At 44.0% G+C, this 21,549-nt stretch overlaps 1 protein-coding gene across 3 annotated transcripts in view; it reads right to left on the minus strand.

The window, feature by feature from the left end:
- Nucleotides 1–21,549, minus strand: part of SSBP2 (single stranded DNA binding protein 2) — a 196,710-nt gene that overhangs the window by 132,738 nt on the left and 42,423 nt on the right. For all 3 annotated transcript variants that reach the window (XM_077288492.1, XM_077288483.1, XM_077288502.1), the window contains exon 2: nt 4,351–4,423. In XM_077288492.1, the coding sequence (XP_077144607.1) occupies nt 4,351–4,423 (73 nt within the window). The remainder of the gene's footprint in view (nt 1–4,350; nt 4,424–21,549) is intronic.

Genomic DNA, 21,549 nt, shown 5'->3' on the forward strand with positions numbered 1-21,549 from the left:
AGAACGGCCTCACATCCAACAATTACATCCAAGTCTCATTACATCCAAGAGTCATAACCATTAAGTGTCATCACGTAGTTTATATACAAGCATATAACCAAGTCTCACAATGAAAAGAAACACTGATATGGTATAAATCTCAAATGGAGCACTTTATCCAGCCATCCCAGAGTATATTATAAACCATAGAGCGGTACAATACGGATATACAGCCGCCATCTATAGCACGTGCTTTATGAGGTTATGAAACTCCTCTTTATTGAACACATTTACAAGCCTCTGAACAGCCACGAAAGATTTTGCTCTTGTATTCAAAAAGAAAAAGCAAGATAAATCGTACAAAGCCCATCGGGGTGTCAACAGTCTTTACAGTAAATTTGGTAAGGGGGTGTGGGGAAAAGATTTCTAATTGTACAGCCGAGAATTAATAGGTTAGACGGCTAAAAGATACTGGAAGATCCCGAGTAGGAGTTTATGAAAAGAAAACAAAGACGACATCCATGATGATGAGTCACCGGGAAGAATGCAACAATCCGGGAAGCACATATAAAGTTTACAAAAAGTAACATACCAAATCCAGAACCAGCTTTATTAGGGTCAGTTACTAAAATTCCAGAATTTACACTTTAAAAAAATTACAATCCAGTACAGGGAGTGAATCCATTAGTGGCCGTCAGTCATCTGGGGCAAAGACTGCAAATTAGATACATAATGTCAGAACCCCACAAATTCCACATTTCCTTCAGCTACAAACATGCAGACTGTGCTTTCATCTGCCATTTGGGTCACCACGTGTTATACACGTGTTCTAGACTCCAGGCTAAGAATAATCTAGGAGGCATACACAAGGATCTGGTTTTCTGTTATCTAATCTGTCTCAGCTCCTGACATGTCTGTTTAGCAAATACTTGTATTGTCCATGAAATATCAAATCACCTCTTTGGTGCCGGTATATACACCTTAGAACACTTGTTTGGTCAATAGCCATTTATCTGCACCCAACTAACATTGATCGCTCTTCCTGCAATTTACAAACCAAATCTGCCACTAATTTTATCTTCTGATGAAGGGTGGTCTTCTGATGAAGGGTGGTCTCCCACATGCAACAAATAGCTGTGAGGATCACACTGCAATAACTAAAAGGAAGTTGCATATGTTGCGTGTATATTAAGACCCTTGATCAGAAAAAAATACTTAAAAACTATGCACAATTCTATACATTTTTTTTTTAAATTTTCATATTCCTCCTAAATGAAAAGTTAAAGGGAATCTGTCACCTCATTTTGGCCCTATAAACTGCGGCCACCGGCATCAGGGGCTTATCTACAGCATTCTCTAATGCTATAGATAAGCCCCCGATGTATCCTGAAAGATGAGAAAAACAGGTTATATTATACTCACCCAGGGGCGGTCCCAGCGCGGTCCGATGGGAGTCGCGATCTTGGTCCAGCGCCTCCCATCTTCATAGGATGACGTCCTCCTCTTTGCTTTCTGTCACGTGTCCAGACCCGAACCTGCGATGCCCATCGGACTGGACCGCAGCAGGACCGCCCCTGGGTGAGTATAATCTAACCTGTTTTTCTTCTCTTTCAGGTTACATTGGGGGCTTATTTACAGCATTACAGAATGCGGTAGATAAGCCCGATGCCGGTGGCCGCAGTTTATAGGGCCAAAATGAGGTGACAGATTCCCTTTAAAGAGGTTGTCTGGTGAAAACAAGTTGTCACCTATCCAGAATAGGATAGATGATAACATGTTGAGACCCCACCAATCAGCAGAAGGGAGAACTTTTCTCTCGGTTTCAAAGGAAAGTGTCGCACATGCTCAGCAGCTATTGACCTGCATGCTCATCCGCTGCTGACCCGCATGCTCACCCACTGCTCCCTTCACCCCCCCCCCCATGGTGCTGCAGAGCGCTGCACTCTGTTTTTTCCAGCAACTCAGTAGAGAATGGACAGATGGTCTGTTATGTTCATATGCCTCCTAAAACCAAAGTTAAAGAGGTTCCCAATGAAAACAAATTAACACTTACCCAGGATAGGTACTTGCTGATTGTGGGGATCCAACCTTTGAGACCCCTATCAATCAGCAGAATGGGGAACTTAGCTTTTGTTAGATCAGCGATGCAGTGTGCGTGCTCAACCTCTGCTACATTCACTCTCCATGGTGCTGCTGAGCAGTGGGCTTTGCTTTTTCCGGAAGCCCCATAGAGAATGAATGGATCCGCAGTTAGCTGCATAACCTACAGTATCATTTTGATAACAATTCCCAATTCTGCCAATCGGTGCAGGTCCCAGCAGTGGGACGTTCACTGATCTCAATAATCTGCAGATATGTGATAACTTGTTTTCAGCAACTTTTTAATAATCTTCAGTAACCGTTTTCTACTATTTTGCTGCTGCTGAGTGTCTAAAAATCCTTTAATCTACCTGCAATACTATTTTTACAAATTCATCAGAGCTCCTGCTTCTGATGGCTTCTCTCAGGGTTAGTGATAGCAGAAGGTCTAGCTCTGCAGTGGACAAGGCAGAAAGTATCTAGAGTTTGTTTTCTCTGCTCCCAATAAGTCTTTAAAAATGAGGAAAACACATGAAGTGGAGATAAGCGCAGGATCGCAGCTGTGCTGATACATGAAAGCAAGTGAAGACCGTGGCATCCTGAAGACTCCCACAGCTCAAAGATGTGAGCTTGTTACTACGCTGTTTATTTTTTACTCGCTTATATAGCGCCATTAATTCCACAGCGCTTTACAGACATCATCATCATCGTCATCACTGTCCCCATTGGGGCTCAATCCAAGTTCCTTATCGGTATGTTTTTGGAGTGTTGGAGAAAACCGTAGACCTTGGAGGAAACCCAGGAGAACACGGGGAGAACATACCCACTCCTAACAGATATTATCCTTGGTGGGGTCTGAACCTTGGATTCTTTTTAACTCTCACAGAAATAAATGAGAGCTACTCAAATGCACGGCCACCACTTTACTCCCTAGCTGGATGCAGAGACGGCCTCACCACCAGCCGGGATAAAGGTTGGCGACCCTGTGCCAGGTGTCCAGAGAGGAGACACAAAGTTATTAGACATTTATGCTGTATCTTGTGGAAATGCAATAAATGTTTACAATGGGAAATACGGCTCCATTGAAATATATTTATTTAAAACATGGCACCTATCCTGAGATCAGGTCCTATCATGCCAAGTGAATGTGTCCGGAGAGCAAGTGTGAGGTGCAGTGCCAAAAGGACACTAGGAGTAAGCTGGTAAGGAGCAATTTTATACTTAAAAGTAGGCATCCCAAATTTTGTATACAGAGAAGTCCTAAGCGTTCACACAACGATGAGGGATCCATGATCTATGAAGCCTCATACATAATAGAGGGCGGCTGCACACTATGGGCACTCATTTAATGGTACTTACAATTCCTACAGTGTGAAATGGATAACGCCGCTTCCCAGAAAGTGCTGCCTGCTAATGAATATGGACTGGAGAAAGAATGACAGAAATGCACAGGGAAGATCCTAAAGCGTTCGGATTAGTGTAGACAGCAGTGATGATTATTCAACCTCACCGTTAATAACTCATAAACCACTTTTCCCAACTTATGTATTTTCAGCACTTCTAAATGCTCTCTTGTAGAACACAAACCTCGCTGTGCTCTCCCATGGGCTGACCCATCTGCCATGGAGCAGGAAAAGCAGGCAGTAAGCAAAAGTTAAAGATGCATGCTAAAATGAACCGGGTAGGAATATATCAGCGCGTGCGGCTGGGAGAGGGAGAGCTACGGAGGAAAAATGCCTGCCATCGGAACAGAATGTATATGGCTGGGTAGACTTTATATGATCTGAGAATAGGAGTCCAAGTGACTGGAAGCGCGTCAGATGTGCAGCAGATGATCCTCTCACCTACTAGAACGGGTTCATGACAAAAGTAATGAAGTTTTAGCTGGCTGATGATGGGTTTTTTCCACTGTTTCTTTTTATGTATATACGGCTAATTTATAATTTTATGTATATTTATTATTTTGAAGCAATTCAAGATTCAACATAAAAAAGGGGCAAAAACATGAAGATGTAGGATCTCTATTCCCCAAAGTAGTGGTGATAAACTGAAGTGGACTTGATCAACTTCAACTTTCAGAAATGTAATACCGCAGACAATACCGTCTGAAATCTACTACTACAGCCAAACATGGGTACAAGGCATAGAAATGGTTTATCTGCCAATCTGACTCCCATAATGTATGTGTAACACAGACAACTGATTTCAATAGGCACAGTGTAATACTTCTTTTCCCCAGTGGAGGCGCTGCAGACAAATTGAACAGTGATTTACATTACATAAATGACTCACCTCTGATAAAAACGTCTGAGCGGACTTCTGTGCCCCCACGTGTAGCAGGTACTCATACACATATAGAGCTAATCTGGAAAAACAAAAAGAGACTGATGTAATTAGAGTGAATTGGTAAGTGACAAAGCACTGCACTATACAGCAGAAACAACTCCACTTTCTACTTAGATGTGGTCATAAACCATCTTAAAGAATTATGCAGGAGAGATTAGGGTCACAAGCACTGTCAGTAAATTAACTCACTGACAGATTCACTTTTAACTCATTAATCAGTCTGCCATGTACAGTTATACACAGAGGCTGTAATAGATCAGTGGTGCAGCATTTTCATGAAACCCAGCTTCAAAGAGGATTCCACATATACACAATATTTACGGACCCATCACCGAAAACCCTTCCTTCTCATGAGGGCGTAATAAAGTTCAACCGCATTGAGTATATCATAAAATTACACATTACCAACACCTAATATATACAATCATAGCTGAATCAGGACGCTATGTTCAACACCAATTCTGTTATGACATAAGCTGATTGTAAAATATAACCGTGACAGAAAAAGTGGCTGACTCTTTAAAACACCTCTCCCCGAATATTATAAATTATATATATATATATATATATATATATATATATATATATATATATATATATATATATATATATATATATATATATATATATATATTCTATATACACACACATACATACATACATACATACACACACACATACACTGCTCAAAAAAATAAGGGGAACACTAAAGTCGCACATCCTAGATAACACAATGAAATATTCCAGTTGTAAATCTTTATTCATTACATAGTGGAATGTGTTGAGAACATTAAAACCTAAAAATGATCAACCTAAATCACAACTAATATCCCACGGAGGTCTGAAGTTGGAATGAAGCTCAAAATCAAAGTGGAAAATGAAGTTACAGGCTGATCCAACTTCAGTGGAAATGCCTCAATACAAGGAAATGATGCTCAGTAGTGTGTGTGGCCTCCATGTGCCTGTATGACCTCCCTACAACGCCTGGGCATGCTCCTTATGAGGCGGCGGATGGTCTCCTGAGGGATCTCCTCCCAGAACTGGACAAAAGCATCCGCCAACTCCTGGACAGTCTGTGGTGCAACGTGACGTTGGTGGATGGTGCGAGACATGATGTCCCAGATGTGTTCAATCGGATTCAGGTCTGGGGAATTGGCGGGCCAGTCCATTGCTTCAATGCCTTCATCTTGCAGGAACTGCTGACACACTCTAGCCACATAAGGTCTGGCATTGTCCTGCATTAGGAGGAACCCAGGGCCAACAGCAGCAGCATATGGTCTCACAAGGGGTCTGAGGATCTCATCTCGGTACCTAATGGCAGTCAGGCTACCGCTGGCGAGCAAATGGATGGCTGTGCAGCCCTCCAAAGAAATGCCATCCCACACCATTACTGACCTACTGACAAACTGCCCATGCTGAAGGATGTTGCAGGCAGCAGATCGCTCTCCACGGCGCCTCCAGACTCTGTCACGTCTGTCACATGTGCTCAGTGTGAATCTGCTTTCATCTGTGAAGAGCACAGGGCGCCAGTGTCGAATTTGCCAATCCTGGTGTTCTGTGACAAATGCCAAGTGTCCTGCACGGTGTGGGACTGTGAGCACAACCCCCATCTGTGGACATTGGGCACTCAGACCATCCTCATGGAGTCGGTTTCTAACCGTTTGTGCAGACACATGCACATTTGTGGCCTGCTGGAGGTCATTTTGCATTACTCTGGCAGTGCTCCTCCTGTTCCTCTTTCCACAAAGGCTGAGGTAGCGGCCCTGCTGCTGGGTTGTTGCCCTCCTACGACCCCCTCCATGTCTCCTGGTGTACTGGCCTGTCTCCTGGTAGCGCCCCCAGCCTCTGGACACTATGCTGACAGACACAGCAAACCTTCTTGCCACAGCTCGCATTGATGTGCCATCCTGGATGAGCTGCACTACATGAGCCACTTGTGTGGGTTGTAGAGTCCGTCTCATGCTACCACGAGTGTGAAAGCACAACCAACATTCAAAAGTGACCAAAACATCAGCCACAAATCATTGGTACTGAGATGTGGTCCCCACCTGCAGAACCACTCCTTTATTGAGTGTGTTTTGATAATTGCCAATAATTTCCATCTGCTGTCTATTCCATTTGCACAACAGCATGCAAAACTGATTGTCAAACAGTGTTGCTTCCTAAGTGGACAGTTTGATTTTCTTGGCGTTATATTCTGTTGTTTAAGTGTTTCCTTGTTTCCTTTATTTTTTTGAGCAGCGTGTGTGTGTGTGTGTGTGTGTGTGTGTGTGTGTGTGTGTGTGTGTGTGTGTGTGTGTGTGTGTACACACACACACACACATACATATATATTTACACACACACACACTCATGGCCAAAAGTATTCACACCCCTGAAATTCTGTCAGATAATACTCAGTTTCTTCCTGAAAATGATTGCAAACACAAATTCTTTGGTATTATTATCTTCATTTAATTTGTCTTAAATGAGAAAACACAAAAGAGAATGAAGCAAACATTGATAATTTTACACAAAACTTCAAAAATGGGCCAGACAAAAGTATTGGCACCCTCAGCCTAATACTTGGTTGCACAACCTTTAGCCAAAATAACTGTGACCAACCGCTTCCTGTAACCATCAATGAGTTTCTTACAATGCTCTGCTGGAATTTTAGACCATTCTTCTTTGGCAAACTGCTCCAGGTCCCTGATATTTGAAGGGTGCCTTCTCCAAACTGCCATTTTTAGATCTCTCCACAGGTGTTCTATGGGATTCAGGTCTGGACTCATTGCTGGCCACCTTAGAAGTCTCCAGTGCTGTCTCTCAAACCATTTTCTAGTGCTTTTTGAAGTGTTTTGGGTCATTGTCCTGCTGGAAGACCCATGACCTCTGAGGGAGACCCAGCTTTCTCACACTGGGCCCTACATTATGCTGCATTGTTGGTAGTCTTCAGACTTCATAATGCCATGCACATGGTCAAGCAGTCCAGTGCCAGAGGCAGCAAAGCAACCCATTCATTCAGACGCCGACGGATAGTATGGGTTGACACTGTTGTACCTTCGGACTGCAGGGCAGCTTGAACTTGTTTGGATGTTAGTCGAGGTTCTTTATCCAACATCCGCACAATCTTGCGTTGAAATCTCTTGTCAATTTTTATTTTCCGTCCACATCTAGGGAGGTTAGCCACAGTGCCATGGGCTTTAAACTTCTTGATGACACTGCGCACGGTAGACACAGGAACATTCAGGTCTTTGGAGATGGACTTGTAGCCTTGAAATTGCTCATGCTTCCTCACAATTTGGTTTCTCAAGTCCTCTGACAGTTCTTTGGTCTTCTTTCTTTTCTCCATGCTCAATGTGGTACACACAAGGACACAGGACAGAGGTTGAGTCAACTTTAATCCATGTCAACTGGCTGCAAGTGTGATTTAGTTATTGCCAACACCTGTTAGGTGCCACAGGTAAGTTACAGGTGCTGTTAATTACACAAATTAGAGAAGCATCACATGATTTTTCGAACAGTGCCAATACTTTTGTCCACCCCCTTTTTTATGTTTGGTGTGGAATTATATCCAATTTGGCTTTAGGACAATTCTTTTTGTGTTTTTTCATTTAAGACAAATTAAATGAAGATAATAATACCAAAGAATTTGTGTTTGCAATCATTTTCAGGAAGAAACTGAGTATTATCTGACAGAATTGCAGGGGTGTCAATACTTTTGGCCATGAGTATGTATGTATGTATGTATGTATGTATGTATGTATGTATGTATGTATGTATGTATGTATGTATGTATGTATGTATGTATGTATATATATATATATATATATATATATATATATATATATATACACACACACATACATATACACATATACATACACACACACACACACATACACACACATAGATACATACATGCACATATACACACACACATATTTATACACACAAACACACAATATCATATGTGGCATGGTGGAGCATATCCTTCAAGCATCTCAGAGTCCTAGAGAGATATCTCTTACAACACACTTGTTAAACCGCAACTAATCTCCAGACCTGAAACCATCCTACATAGAACAGCATTAAAAATGTATGGAGAAGGATTGCTGAGCTAGCAGCAATAAGGAGAGCCAGAGGGAACGAGAAATAAAAATACATAAGATACAGCAGCATTAGCAATACACGTCCCCAGAAGAATGCTTGAGTAATCTGTACAGAACGCCAAAAACATTTATTGTAGCGAGTCCTACAAAATCATCTCACTCCGAGATCGTCTGCTGGAGCGGGGTCAGAAACGTTCATTGTAGTCTACTTCTACCAACAGGGTCCAAGTAAAATCCTAAATCATGGGACATGCTGTTACCCCAGAGTTTCAGAGTAATCTGTCATAGCCCAGAGATCTAGGAGTTTTACACACTGGAAAACTGAAAGTCCAAATGAGAGAAATAACATGAAAAGCCGTTCAGGCCATGCTCACATTTGTGTGTGAGGATTCTGTGTCAATGGGTCACACGGGTAGTGCTGTCATACAATGGACGACTTCAACCAGAACTAGTGATTGATGGTTATAGGTTACATAAACAGTGAACACTCGGTTTAGGCAAAAGAAAATAAACCATAATCTATGTTTGTTACAGTTGTCCCATAGTTCTTAGGACACAAGTGTGGACGGGTCCCTTGGCTGTTATCATTTAGTCCTTCCCTGCACTATATTGGCTATTGGGGTCTATTTACTTGGGTCAACTGTGGCCATTGATAGACAGCTGACCGATGGTTGTTTGATGATGAACCTTGCGTTGCGCAAAAAGAAAAAAAAAAATTGTGGCTTTTCTTGTCAGAAATCTGGAGAAAAAGCTTTGTCGAATCCCCCCAAAACACTATACTGCCTGAAAATTTGTATGATCTGAAGATTTGCAGTTTGTTTTCTTCTCAGTTCATGTACAATGTGTGCAGCATTCAGAGTATACAGCACAACAGAATTTTTATGCAACTAAGCTAATTTATAGTACAAGATCTGTGTTATACAGAGGCTTTATACACTCACGTTCAGGACCTTGAAAGAGTTCCTTCTTTATCTTTAGCATATACGATATTTAGCCACATGAACACAAATCTAGCCGTCTCCGCTAGAAGTAGACACTGAAAGCACCCAGCCACAGATAAAGTGAATACATCAGTTCTGATTACAAGATTATACTTGATTACAACCTACAGGTGCAAACTAAGCAAACACTTTCACACTTTACATCCTCCACGCAAATCACAGGAGCAGAGAAGGCTCCTCCAGGAACAAGAACACCAAAATCTCAGCAGCATGAGCAACAGCCAACACAACGTCATGATGTCCAAAGAAATACAATGACCTGCACACAGCTTGGTGCATTTTTCTGGACTGCATCTTTGCACAAAACAAAGCCTTAAGCTCAACATATAATTTATTGTACTTTTGTTTTTTTTATATCTCAGTCTGCATCTTTCATCTACACTGCAGAAACTACAATTCCCAGCAACACCCTGCTTCTACTCAGTGCTGCAGGCCCCTTTCTCTCCTGCATGCTCCTGACTCGTCTCACTTCTCTGAATTGAAAACTCAATGCTGTGCTGGTAGCTGGACGACTGATAACTGTAAAACAGTACAGGCTTCCTACACTTGCAGAGAAGAGCGACCAAGGTTATTAGAGGACTGAAGGGTCTGCAATACCAAGATAGGTTATTACACTTATTTAGTTTGGAAAAACGAAGGCTAAGGGGTGATCTTATTTTAATGTATAAACTTATGAGGGGACACTACAGAGACCCTTCTAATGACATTTTTATTCGTAGACCTGAGACAGGGACAAGGGGGAATCCTCTACGTCTGGGGGAAAGAAAGTATAAGCATAATCACAGATGCGGATTCTTTACTGTAAGAGCAGTGAGACTATGGAACTCTCTGTCGTATGATGTAATGAGTGATTCATTACTTAAAATTTAAGAGGGGACTGGATGCCTTTCTTGAAAAGTATAATGTTACAGGGTATATACACTAGATTCCTTGATAGGGCGTTGATCCAGGGAATTAGTCTGATTGCCGTATGTGGAGTCGGGAAGGAATTTTTTTCCCCATGGTGGAGTTACTCTTTGCCACATGGTTTTTTTTTGCCTTCCTCTGGATCAACAAGTTAGGGCATGTTAGGTTAGGCTATGAGTTGAACTAGATGGACTTATAGTTAGTAACAAAGTCTTCCTTCAACCTTAATATGTTAACACAGCTCTGTTATACCGTACTTTACAGTTAAACTGCATCCAGGAAAGATATTTGCCACATTATCAAGCAAATCAGAGATTTAAATTAGCTTTTGTGTATAGTCCTGTATTCAACTCTGCATGGCTTTATATTTTGCCATGTACATCTACAGAGCTGAATGTGGTCATTTCATCATTGACCCATTAGATGGATGCAGCAGAAATCAACAGTCCTGCACTTTGCTCTGACTGTGATTTTGCCAATAACATTTTTTAAGGGAATGTAAGGAAAAGGAATCGCAAAATGACCTGTTTAAAATCGGGTTGTTTTTGGCAAATTCTTTTTCATATCACAATCTGTATAATATAAATAAATAGATTATAGATATTTAAAGGGAACCTGTCACCCCCCAAAATGGAAGTTGAGCTAAGCCCACCGGCATCAGGGGCTTATCTACAGCATTCTGTAATTCTGTAGATAAGCCCCCGATGTATCCTGAAAGATGAGAAAAAGAGGTTAGAATATACTCACCCAGGGGCGGTCCCGATGCGGTCCGGTCCGATGGGTGTCGCGGTCCGGGGCTTCCTATCTTCATCAGATGACGTCCTCTTCTTGTCTTCCTGCCGCAGCTCCGGCGCAGGCGTACTTTGTCCTGTTGAGCGCAGAGCAAAGTACTGCAGTGTGCAGGCGCTGGGCCTCTCTGACCTTTCCCGGCACCTGCGCACTGCAGTACTTTGCTCTGCCCTCAACAGGGCAGACGGAGTACGCCTGTGCCGCAGCTGCAGCGTGAATACAAGAAGAGGACGTCATCGAAAGAAGACGGGAGGCCCCAGACCGCGACGTCCACCGCAGCTGGACCGCCCCTGGGTGAGTATAATTTAACCTCTTTTTCTCATCTTTCAGGATACATCGGGGGCTTATCTACAGCATTACAGAATGGTGTAGGTAAGCCCCTGATGCCGGTGGGCTTAGCTCATCTTCCATTTTGGGGGTGACAGGTTCACTTTAAATTAATTCTTCCTGTTCTTTCATTAAGACTTTTCAATAGTCTCATTATCATCAGAGGCTGCATAACACATTGTGCCTTCACAGCGACCTTTGCACGCATTCATTAGTGGATCCATTTAGTGTCAGGTAGGCTGACCACTGCAGTTTAGGACCACTCATTGGACTCTTGGGCATAAAATGGGTTTCTTAGATTATAATGCTAGGTATTATACTGAAGCTTTTCTTACAAATCTGTATATCAGTCTGTTCACTGTGTCTTAAAGCTCCGTGCAGAAAAAAAGATATTTTCAAAGTGACACATTACCTTTAAACAACTTATGGTATTGCCCATTGAAGTTCATGTGCTCCTCAGGAAGGATAGCTCTGCACATTGCGCATATAACTCACAGGGGGCCACTTGCGTGTTTGGCTTATAGATGCCATCATATTCTTACCACTATAAATATGTACAGATTTTCATGCACAGCCTCAATGGCCATCAACTCAGAAAACACAATCATTAATTGAACCTACTAAAAATAATTGCACTGAGTAATAGACCATTTATAGTTTATTATTAATTAGCACGCTGGTAATTTAGGAATAAAAGGCAAAGGCTTGGCAAGGCAGCTCCTCTGTACAATAATCAATGTTATCAGTTATGGTCCCAATGCAACACTTACATGGCAGTAAGAGCACACACAGTGTTCACAATTACTCCGACTGATGGTAATTAATTATACAAAGTGCTGTTTTAAATAGAGATTTCAAGTAAGCAATTAAGAAATGGTAAATAAAAACAAAGACATTCCATTGGTTGCTAGAAATATATATTTTAGTCCCTTTATTATAATAGGAAAATCCTACTGCCATATATCAGTCATTTGCCGCATATGTTATTACGCCGGGTGCAGAGCCACATCATACGGCTCGTCTGAGAAACATGCATTTACAGCCTGCAATGTTATCAGTAAAGGGTCGGCCAATACTTCTTTATTGGTGGCCCATCCTGCGGAGAAGATATCACAATCTGATCAGCTGTTACCGGAACCCAGCAGCGCCATCACTTCTACAGTGGCCGTGGCGGGTACTGCAGATCCAATCCCTATTCAAATGAATGAGGGGCAGACCTGCAGTACCCCGTAGTGGCCACCATAGTTTTGAAGGCGCTGCTGTGCTCCAGTATTATCTAAGAACTTCCAGCCAGTGCTGGTAACAGCTGATCGGCGGGGATGTATCGGCAGTGTCGTACCCCACTGTTCAGCTATTAATAGCCTATGCTAAGGTTATCAATAAAAAGTAGTGGCCAACCCCTTCATGTCACTACCTCACCCTGCTTCTTAGCCCTCTTGCACCAGAGTAAAACCATAACACACCCATCTTTTTTTCCTGGCATGCTTTACACTGCAGTGCTGCTTTCTTAAAATCATGATTGTCCTTTTATGCAAAACCTGTAGGGAAACCTAGTATTTCTGCCTCCAACTCCTACAACTGGATAAAACTGCTATTGGTGCGCATACCAGTGTACCGTATTCAGGAAATGTGCCTATTCTCATGCCCTGTTACTATTTTTTAGTGGACAGTTGCTCTTTAGTTAAAATTTTGCCAGCACAATAGGTCCAGGAACTTTCTTTCCCTCACTACACACGTGGCAATGCCTTTGCCATTCTCCAATGGATTGCTTGCCCCGAATTGAAAGTCAGCTTTCGATTAGGTCTGTGCAAATTGCCTCTTTAGGGAGAAAGAGGACTTGAACTCTTTAACACCACCTGTTGGAAGAGACGATCCTACAAATCACAATCAACTCTTTAACGAGTCTTCGAGGGATCTTATAAGGGTATACTGTATTCAATTTAACGAGTCTTGTAATATGACTTGATATAAAAGCCAAATCAGAATCTCAATCAGACACGGTGTTTCGGGCTATTGGCCCTCATCAGTGCAAAGTATGAGAAATGGTTTGGCCAGGAGAGAGGCTCTGGACTAGGGTCTAAGGGGTAAGGTTTCTTCTTGTGGAGAGTGACCCCAGTCTAGAACGTCTCACCTAGCCAAACCAGTTCTCATACTTTGCACTGACAAAGGGGCAATAGACAATAGACCGAAACACTGTCTGCAAACTGAGATTCTGATTTGCTTTTCTCCTAAGTCATACTGTAAGACTCGTTAAAGGGTTGATTGTGACCTGTAGGATCGCTACTTCCAACATATGGCGCTAAAGAGTTCAAGTCCTCTTTCTCTATGAAGAGGCAATTGGCATATTATTATATTTCCCAGAGGAACATGGCACGGAGAATAAGCCTCCTTACCTTGGCATGCCAGAGCTGGTATATCGCTCTCCACAAGGAGAATCCTTACCCCTTAGACCTCATTATGTCTGTGGATATTCATGCAGACAGGAGAGCAGGAGCAGAGATAAAGACCAAGGAGCAGAGAGATAAAGAACCACTCCACTTCCCGTAAACCCATTCGATGTCTCTGCGGCTAGACAGATTACACTTGACAACAGACAGTGGTCACCAAGTTAGACCGGGAGACATCTAGTAGTTGGCATTCTGGAGTGATTTTTCCGTGATAAGACGCAATTGTTTTAAGTAATGTGATTTGCTGACTGACTAGCACACGATTTACTCAAAAGGGATCAAGGTGGACTCCACCGATCCGATACAATCCTCAAGACAGGCCATTAATATCATATACTCGGACCTCTTTAAACACAAGCTAAAAAAAAAAAAAGAAATGGAGCACTTGCTGGGGATATGTCCGTAGAAAAGCAATATAAAACTATAAGTGACTAAACCAGCATAAAAAGCCATTTATAAAGTAGCGCTCGCACATTAGCCTTTAGGGCTCAGACGATGTACGCCTTGAGGCCACAGGCTTGCCCCATCAAAGCTTCGCACAGATTGTAACAAAACCCCTCCTTACCTTTCCTAGCGTATTGATCGGCATGGAAAAAACACTGTAATCTGGAGAAACTTGTGCAGATTGTTGTGACTGCAATAATCATATTACCATGCACACATTTCTCTATTCATATCTGAGCTCCAGACAGACAGTATATACTTCTAGACCGGCATTATAGGGCTGTGGTTATATCCAAAGATGTACAGATGATGGAGACAAAAACCCAGTGATACGCACCCTCCAGAGATCCCCTGCTGCTCTGGTCATTGTGGACAAGCTGCAGGGCAGCAAACGTGACCACTGCAGCTAATCACTGAGCCCAGCGGCTTGTGTCCTCCAGGTTGGCAGCAGTGGTCCCCTGCGCTGCAGTTGTGACATCACTTCTGCAGCTTGTCAGCAAAGACCGGCGCAGCGGCGGAGAGGCAGAGCTGGACCTGATGTCGGTGAATATTACTCTTTTTCTATATCTGGAAACCTTTGGGGAAATAAAAATGAATCCCCGACAGCCCCTGTAACGTGCTGTTACCACCATGCTGTAATATAGCATTGTAAGTTGTATATCTGATTTATAAGGCACGTTTCCCACATGAGGGCGAATATTGCTGTGCTTGTTATATTTATCTGCAAGCCTACGGATACATGAAAACTGCTGCCCTGACAATGGGCTGTCCAGACACACTGGGAGAGGACTGGTACAGAAATGTGCTCCCAGTGCAGGATGTAAGGTGTCTATACCGCCAGATACCCCGGGATAAGGCAGGCAATGATGAAAAAGGAACGGGGAACAGCAGAGTCGGGTGTGCAGCAGAGTCGGGGGTGCAGAGATCTCTGCTCACTGCCAATATTAGCATGTAATAGGCTGAATTCAGCGTGGGGTGATATCGCCGCTCATTAGCACAAGGTGCACACTCAGCTCTGGTGGAGATCATCGGAGGATCCATTCTACTATGTAGGCGTCAATATAAGCGCACAAGGGCAGGAGATTTCGGGGAGGACAATCTCATTAAGAGCCATTTGCAGAAAACGAGATATGAGGATTTGTGCGATATCACAGCTCAGCTTTGTTGAAGTGAATGTGGCTGAGTTGCAATACCAGGCACAACCTATGGTCAGGGGTGGCGCTGTTACTACAAGACAGCGGCCATGCTTTACAGCTTTAAGGAGTCAAACCGCAGTAAGTGAAATTTTCAGTATCAGGATTTTCTTTTTGCGATGCGGTCCCCCATTCTACTCTATGAAAGAAAAAAAAAGTCTCGGAGACCGTAATCTAAAAAGCGTATCTCAAGAGAGCGCACATTTTCAAACAGATCGCTCAGACAGATTACAGAGAACTATTACAAAATGCCACTGCAAAACGCAGGCTCCTATCAGGCAGATGATTTATATCTATACCTTGAAAAATTGGCAGAGTTTGTTTTTCCAACAATGCTTACCGAATAGAAGTCAGGACGACGATTCAATTACTGGCTAAGTGATGCCGTGCCGGAGATGTGCGCTGACATTATTTACACAGCATCGCCAATGTAATTAACTCTCATCATGTTCCCGGCAGACTAGTAGCCAAAACCTCGCAGGGTCCACGCTGGTGTCACTAGTTGGGAACACAGAACAGTTGTTTTCTACAACATTGGGACATTTTGGCTAATAATCTAATAATGTCCAACTCTTCTCATCTGTATCAAGTTGTCTTAAGATTTGTAACGGAGCATGAAATTTGGAAATGGCTCGCCTCCTCGTAGAAAACCCCTTCTACAGCGCAGTAGGAGTGCAGACGGCTGATCACCTACGGTTTGGCTCCAGGAACACTGTGGAGTTTGCCAGGCAACTATTGTAAGGCCGATGAATGGATTTTGTAGAGCAGCTCCTTACGATGACTGTCGTATCTTATGTTCTTACAGCCGATATCTATTCCTCCTAATCCCACATCATCCGAATGTGAATGCTTCATCAATAAGGAGAAAACAACAGCAGCCGTATAAAGGATCAGACATGCTGGAATCCAGCATGCCCAATCCCACCATCTCCCACCCCAACATCTTAACCTTGAGGACAGTGTTCCCAGGTGGCATAAACGCTCCGTTTTTCCTTTTATTTTGTGCAGAAAATCTCCTCTGTCTAAGGCCATGTTCACACGGTCAGTATTTTAACTCAGTAGGAGTTGAACAAATAGAGGAAAAGTATAATAGAAACACGTCACTTCTGTATTTATCACCCGCTCCTGGTTTTGGCTTACAAATACTGAGATAAAAAACTCACCAAATACTGACCGTGTGAACGTAGCCTAGTTCAAGCGAACTGGATGTGATTTCATGAAAACTAATTTTGCCAAAGTGCAAAATCCCAGCATTTCGGCAAACATATAAAATAAGCTTCACAAAAAACCCTGCAATATTCAGAACAGATTATTATTGCATATTTTGATGCAGACACCTGTAGGAAAAAAAATGCAGTGCTTCAAGGAGTGTGAACATGGCCTAGAAGATGGTCAGTGGGCTCGGATGACTAATATGCCTGTGCCACCTGGTGCTTCAAATAAAGTCACTTTATGAGGCATTGCGGTTTTTCACGCTTTAAGGTTATAAGAAAAAAAAAATACCGTAACTTAAGTCTACTAATAACCAACCAATTATTCTTAGAAAACAGACGAAGTAGGACACCAGCTTCAAAACAAACAAAAAAATTACCGTAAAACTCCGCACATTGAGAACAGTTTTTTTAAAGGGTTTCTGTCATCAGGTTTTTGCTATGTAAACTGACAGCAGCATGATGTAGGTACAGAGACTCTAATTCCATTGATGTATCACTTAGTTTACTGGGTGCAGGCATTCTGATAGAATCACAGCTTTCTCTGCTGTAGATCTAGCAGAGCTCAGGCTGCTGAGCCCTGTATAACCTCGCCAACGCCACTAATTGGCAGCTTTTTGTGTGCAATGTATATTGACAAAAATCTGCTAATCTTTGTTGGGGTTGTGGTTGGGCTAAGAAGCAAGAGGCCAGTTGTCCTGTAGTGATAATCTCCTGCTGATAAAATACTGAATTGAAACCGCAAAACATAGCACAGTAGGTGACACAGTGCTATAATCAGGGTCTCTGCCCCTACATCATGCTGCTTTCAGATTACATTGCAAAAAAAACGGTGATAGACTCCCTTTAAAGACTATCCCTAAACAAAGCTGCATGCCCCAACCCTGCAGATGATAGGCTCCTGCTAAAGTTCTATACTACGAGCACTCCCTCGTAATGTGGTGTCCAACATGGGAGATTATGGAACAACTAAAACTAAAAATGCCACAACACAGAATGTAAATGAAAGAGTTAAGTTGTCTCTGCCATGTAAAGAGAAAATTTATATATATATATATATATATATATATATATATATATATATATATATATATATATATATATATATATATATATATATATATATATATATATATATATATATATATATATATATATACACATACACACACACATATATCTATAATATAACGCTGGGAGCGTCACTCTGTCCGAAGCCTTTATAGACTGCGCAAGCGCCGGCGCAGTCTGGACCCCACAGAGTGACGCTCCCCGGAGATCGCGGTATGCGTAAGCGCTGAACGCACACCGCGATCTCCAACGGAGAAGCAGGGACGAGCCAGGAGGGTGAGTATGCAATACTTACCTGTCCCGTTCCACCGACGCGATTCCGGGCCATGAATGTCCCCCTGCTCCCGGAATCGGCGCCATTTTCTTGAAGACACACTGCGTGTCTTCAAGAAAATGGCGCCGGAAAGCGCGGACGCCTGTGACGTTCAGTTCAGAAGGCGCGATGACGCGCTTAATGCGCGCCGCCCTCTGACTGAACAGTCACAGCCAGAGGACCCGGAAGACGGAGCGGTGGAACGGGGGACAGGTAAATATAGCAAGTGCCGGGGGCCTGAGCTAGCGGCGACTCCGGCACCTGACCCCCACAGCGCGCCGGTGTCCGCGCCGGTGTCCCCGCCAGCTCAGGCCCCCAGCACAGCCGCCCGCATTCACCACCGCCACGCACAGCCGCCCGCATTCACCACCGCCACGCACAGCCGCCCGCACTCACCACCGCCGCGCACTCACCACCGCCATGCACAGCCGCCGCGCACTCAGCACAGCCGCCGCGCACTCAGCACAGCCGCCGCGCACTCAGCACAGCCGCCGCGCACTCAGCACAGCCGCCGCGCACTCAGCACAGCCGCCGCGCACTCAGCACAGCCGCCGCGCACTCAGCACAGCCGCCGCGCACTCAGCACAGCCGCCCGCACTCAGCACAGCCGCACTCGGGCAGTAGAGCCGGAGAGAGAAAGATGGGAGCAACATATGGCAGAATGGAAACAGGAACAGGCAGAATGGGTGCAGCACATTACAACAGAATGGGGGCACAGGATGGGAGCACAGGATGGGAGCAGCACATGACAGAATGGGGGCACAGGATGCGAGCAGCACATGACAGGATGGGGTGCAGGATGGGAGCACATGACAGGATGGGGTGCAGGATGGGAGCAGCACATGACAGGATGGGGGCACACATATGACAGGATGGGGGCACAGGATGCGAGCAGCACATGACAGAATGATTGCGCACGATGGGAGCAGCACATGACAGGATGGGGGTGCAGGATGGGAGCACATGACAGGATGGGGATGCAGGATGGAGCAGCACATGACAGGATGGGGGCGCAGGATGGGAGCACATGACAGGATGGGGATGCAGGATGGAGCAGCACATGACAGGATGGGCATGCAGGATGGAGCAGCACATGACAGGATGGGGGCGCAGGATGGAGCAGCACATGACAGGATGGGAGAGCAAGATGAGAGCAGCACATACCAGGATGGGAGAGCAAGATGAGAGCAGCACATACCAGGATGGAGGCCATATACCAATATAAATGCTCGCCACCCGGGCGTAGAACGGGTTCAATAGCTAGTATATATATATATATATATATATATATATATATATATATATATATATATATATATATATATATATATATATATATATATATATATATATATATATAGTGTGACATGGGCATAAATCACTACTGTACATGGGATTTGTGTAACATACATCAAAATAGGCTTGAAAGAAAGCTGGCTTCATGTATGCCATTATTAAATGGAAAAGAAGGAACCTTGATGATAAAGTAACTGATGACAGGAGGCATCCGTTTCAGTAAGTCTACGTTCACATTTGCGGTCTGCGCCGCAGCGTCGGGCGCCGCAGCGTCGCCGCATGCATCATGCGCCCCTATGTTTAACATGGGGGCGCATGGACATGCGTCGCACTTGCGTTTTGCGCCGCATGCGTCCCTGCGGCGCCCGCGTCCGGGCGCAGAGGACGCAGCAAGTTGCATTTTTGCTGCGTCCAAAATCAATGAAAAAAAGGATGCATGTGGCGCAAAACGCAGCGTTGTGCATGCGTTTTGCTGCGTTTTTGTTTGCGTTGTGCGTTGCGGCACCGACGCTGCGGCGCACAACGCAAATGTGAACGTAGCCTAAGGCCTCATTCAGACATCAGTGATTTTGCTCATAGATATAAAACGGAGTTTTGGATCAGATTTTCATCACAGTTTTGTTCGTGTGTCAGTTTTTACCATCAGGGTTTTAACAGAGTTTCTCCAATAAAAAAAAAATAAATAAATCACAAAGCTTCTCACAGGCCATCCGAGTGATTTATAATTTCCCCATAGACATGTTTGCGTAGTTTTGCTGCACGACAAATAAAAAGACAGACATATTCCCCATTTACCGTATTTTGTGTTCACACGGTCTGTGAACACGGACATATGAACAGCAACACAGACTATAAGGTCCCGTTCGCACCTTCAGTAATTGCTCAGTATTTTACCTCAGTATTTGTAAGGCTACTTTCACACTAGCGTCGGGCTCGGCCCGTCGCGGTGCGTCGGGCTGAGGTTCCCGACGCTAGCGTTGTCTCCGCCGCACAACGGAGGCAGCGGACGCACTATTCCAGCGCATCCGCTTCCACATTGTGAGGTGCGGGGAAGCGCAGGGAGGTGGGGGCGGAGTTCCGGCCGCGCATGCGCGGTCGGAAAAAGCGGACCGTCGGGAGCAAAAAACGTTACATGTAACGTTTTTTGCTCCCGACGGTCCGCCACAGCACGGCGCAACCGTCGCACGACGGATGCGACGTGTGTCATTGCGTCGCAAATGCGTCGCTAATGTTAGTCAATGCAGAAAAAACGCATCCTGCAAGCACTTTTGCAGGATGCGTTTTTTCGGCAAAACGACGCATTGCGACGTAATGCAGTTAACGCCAGTGTGAAAGTAGCCTTAGCCAAAGCCAGGAGTGAGTGAAATGCAGAAGTGGTGACGTGTTTCTATTATACTTTTCCTCTAATTGTTCCACTCCTGGTTTTAGCTTAAAAATACTGAGGTAAAATACTGACCAAATACTGATAGTGTGTATGTAGCCTAATGGTCACACGTTCCAATGCGTGAATCGAGGCCTTATAACACATTCAGACATCGGTGATTTTTCTGGTACGCCAAAAACTGGTCTGATTTTAATCAGTGTTTTCAATCAAAGTTCTTTCAGTGTTTGGTCCGTGTCAGTTTTTACCATCAGTTTCAACCGTGATTTTCTTGTATGTAAAAAAAAAAATAATAATAATTTACAAACTTGTATTCATCACATTATTAATGGCAGACAGCACACGGATTACACACGGATGCCATGCGAGTGCGGTCAGTGATTGCTGACACACGGTCCATAAAAAAACAAGGACATGTGAACGGCGCCATAGACTATAATGGGTACATGCTCTGTGAATAAGAAAAGTAGAACATACGGTATACGTGAGAAATAGGCATCTGAATGAGGACTAACAGGTACCTTCACACGAAGCGACGCTGCAGCGATAGCGACAACGATGTCGATCGCTGCAGCGTCGCTGTTTGGTCGCTGGAGAGCTGTCACACAGACCGCTCTCCAGCGATCAACTATGCCGAGGTCCCCTGGTAACCAGGGTAAACATCGGGTAACTAAG

Source organism: Ranitomeya variabilis, chromosome 1, assembly GCF_051348905.1.
Source record: "Ranitomeya variabilis isolate aRanVar5 chromosome 1, aRanVar5.hap1, whole genome shotgun sequence".
Taxonomy (NCBI): Eukaryota; Metazoa; Chordata; class Amphibia; order Anura; family Dendrobatidae; genus Ranitomeya; species Ranitomeya variabilis.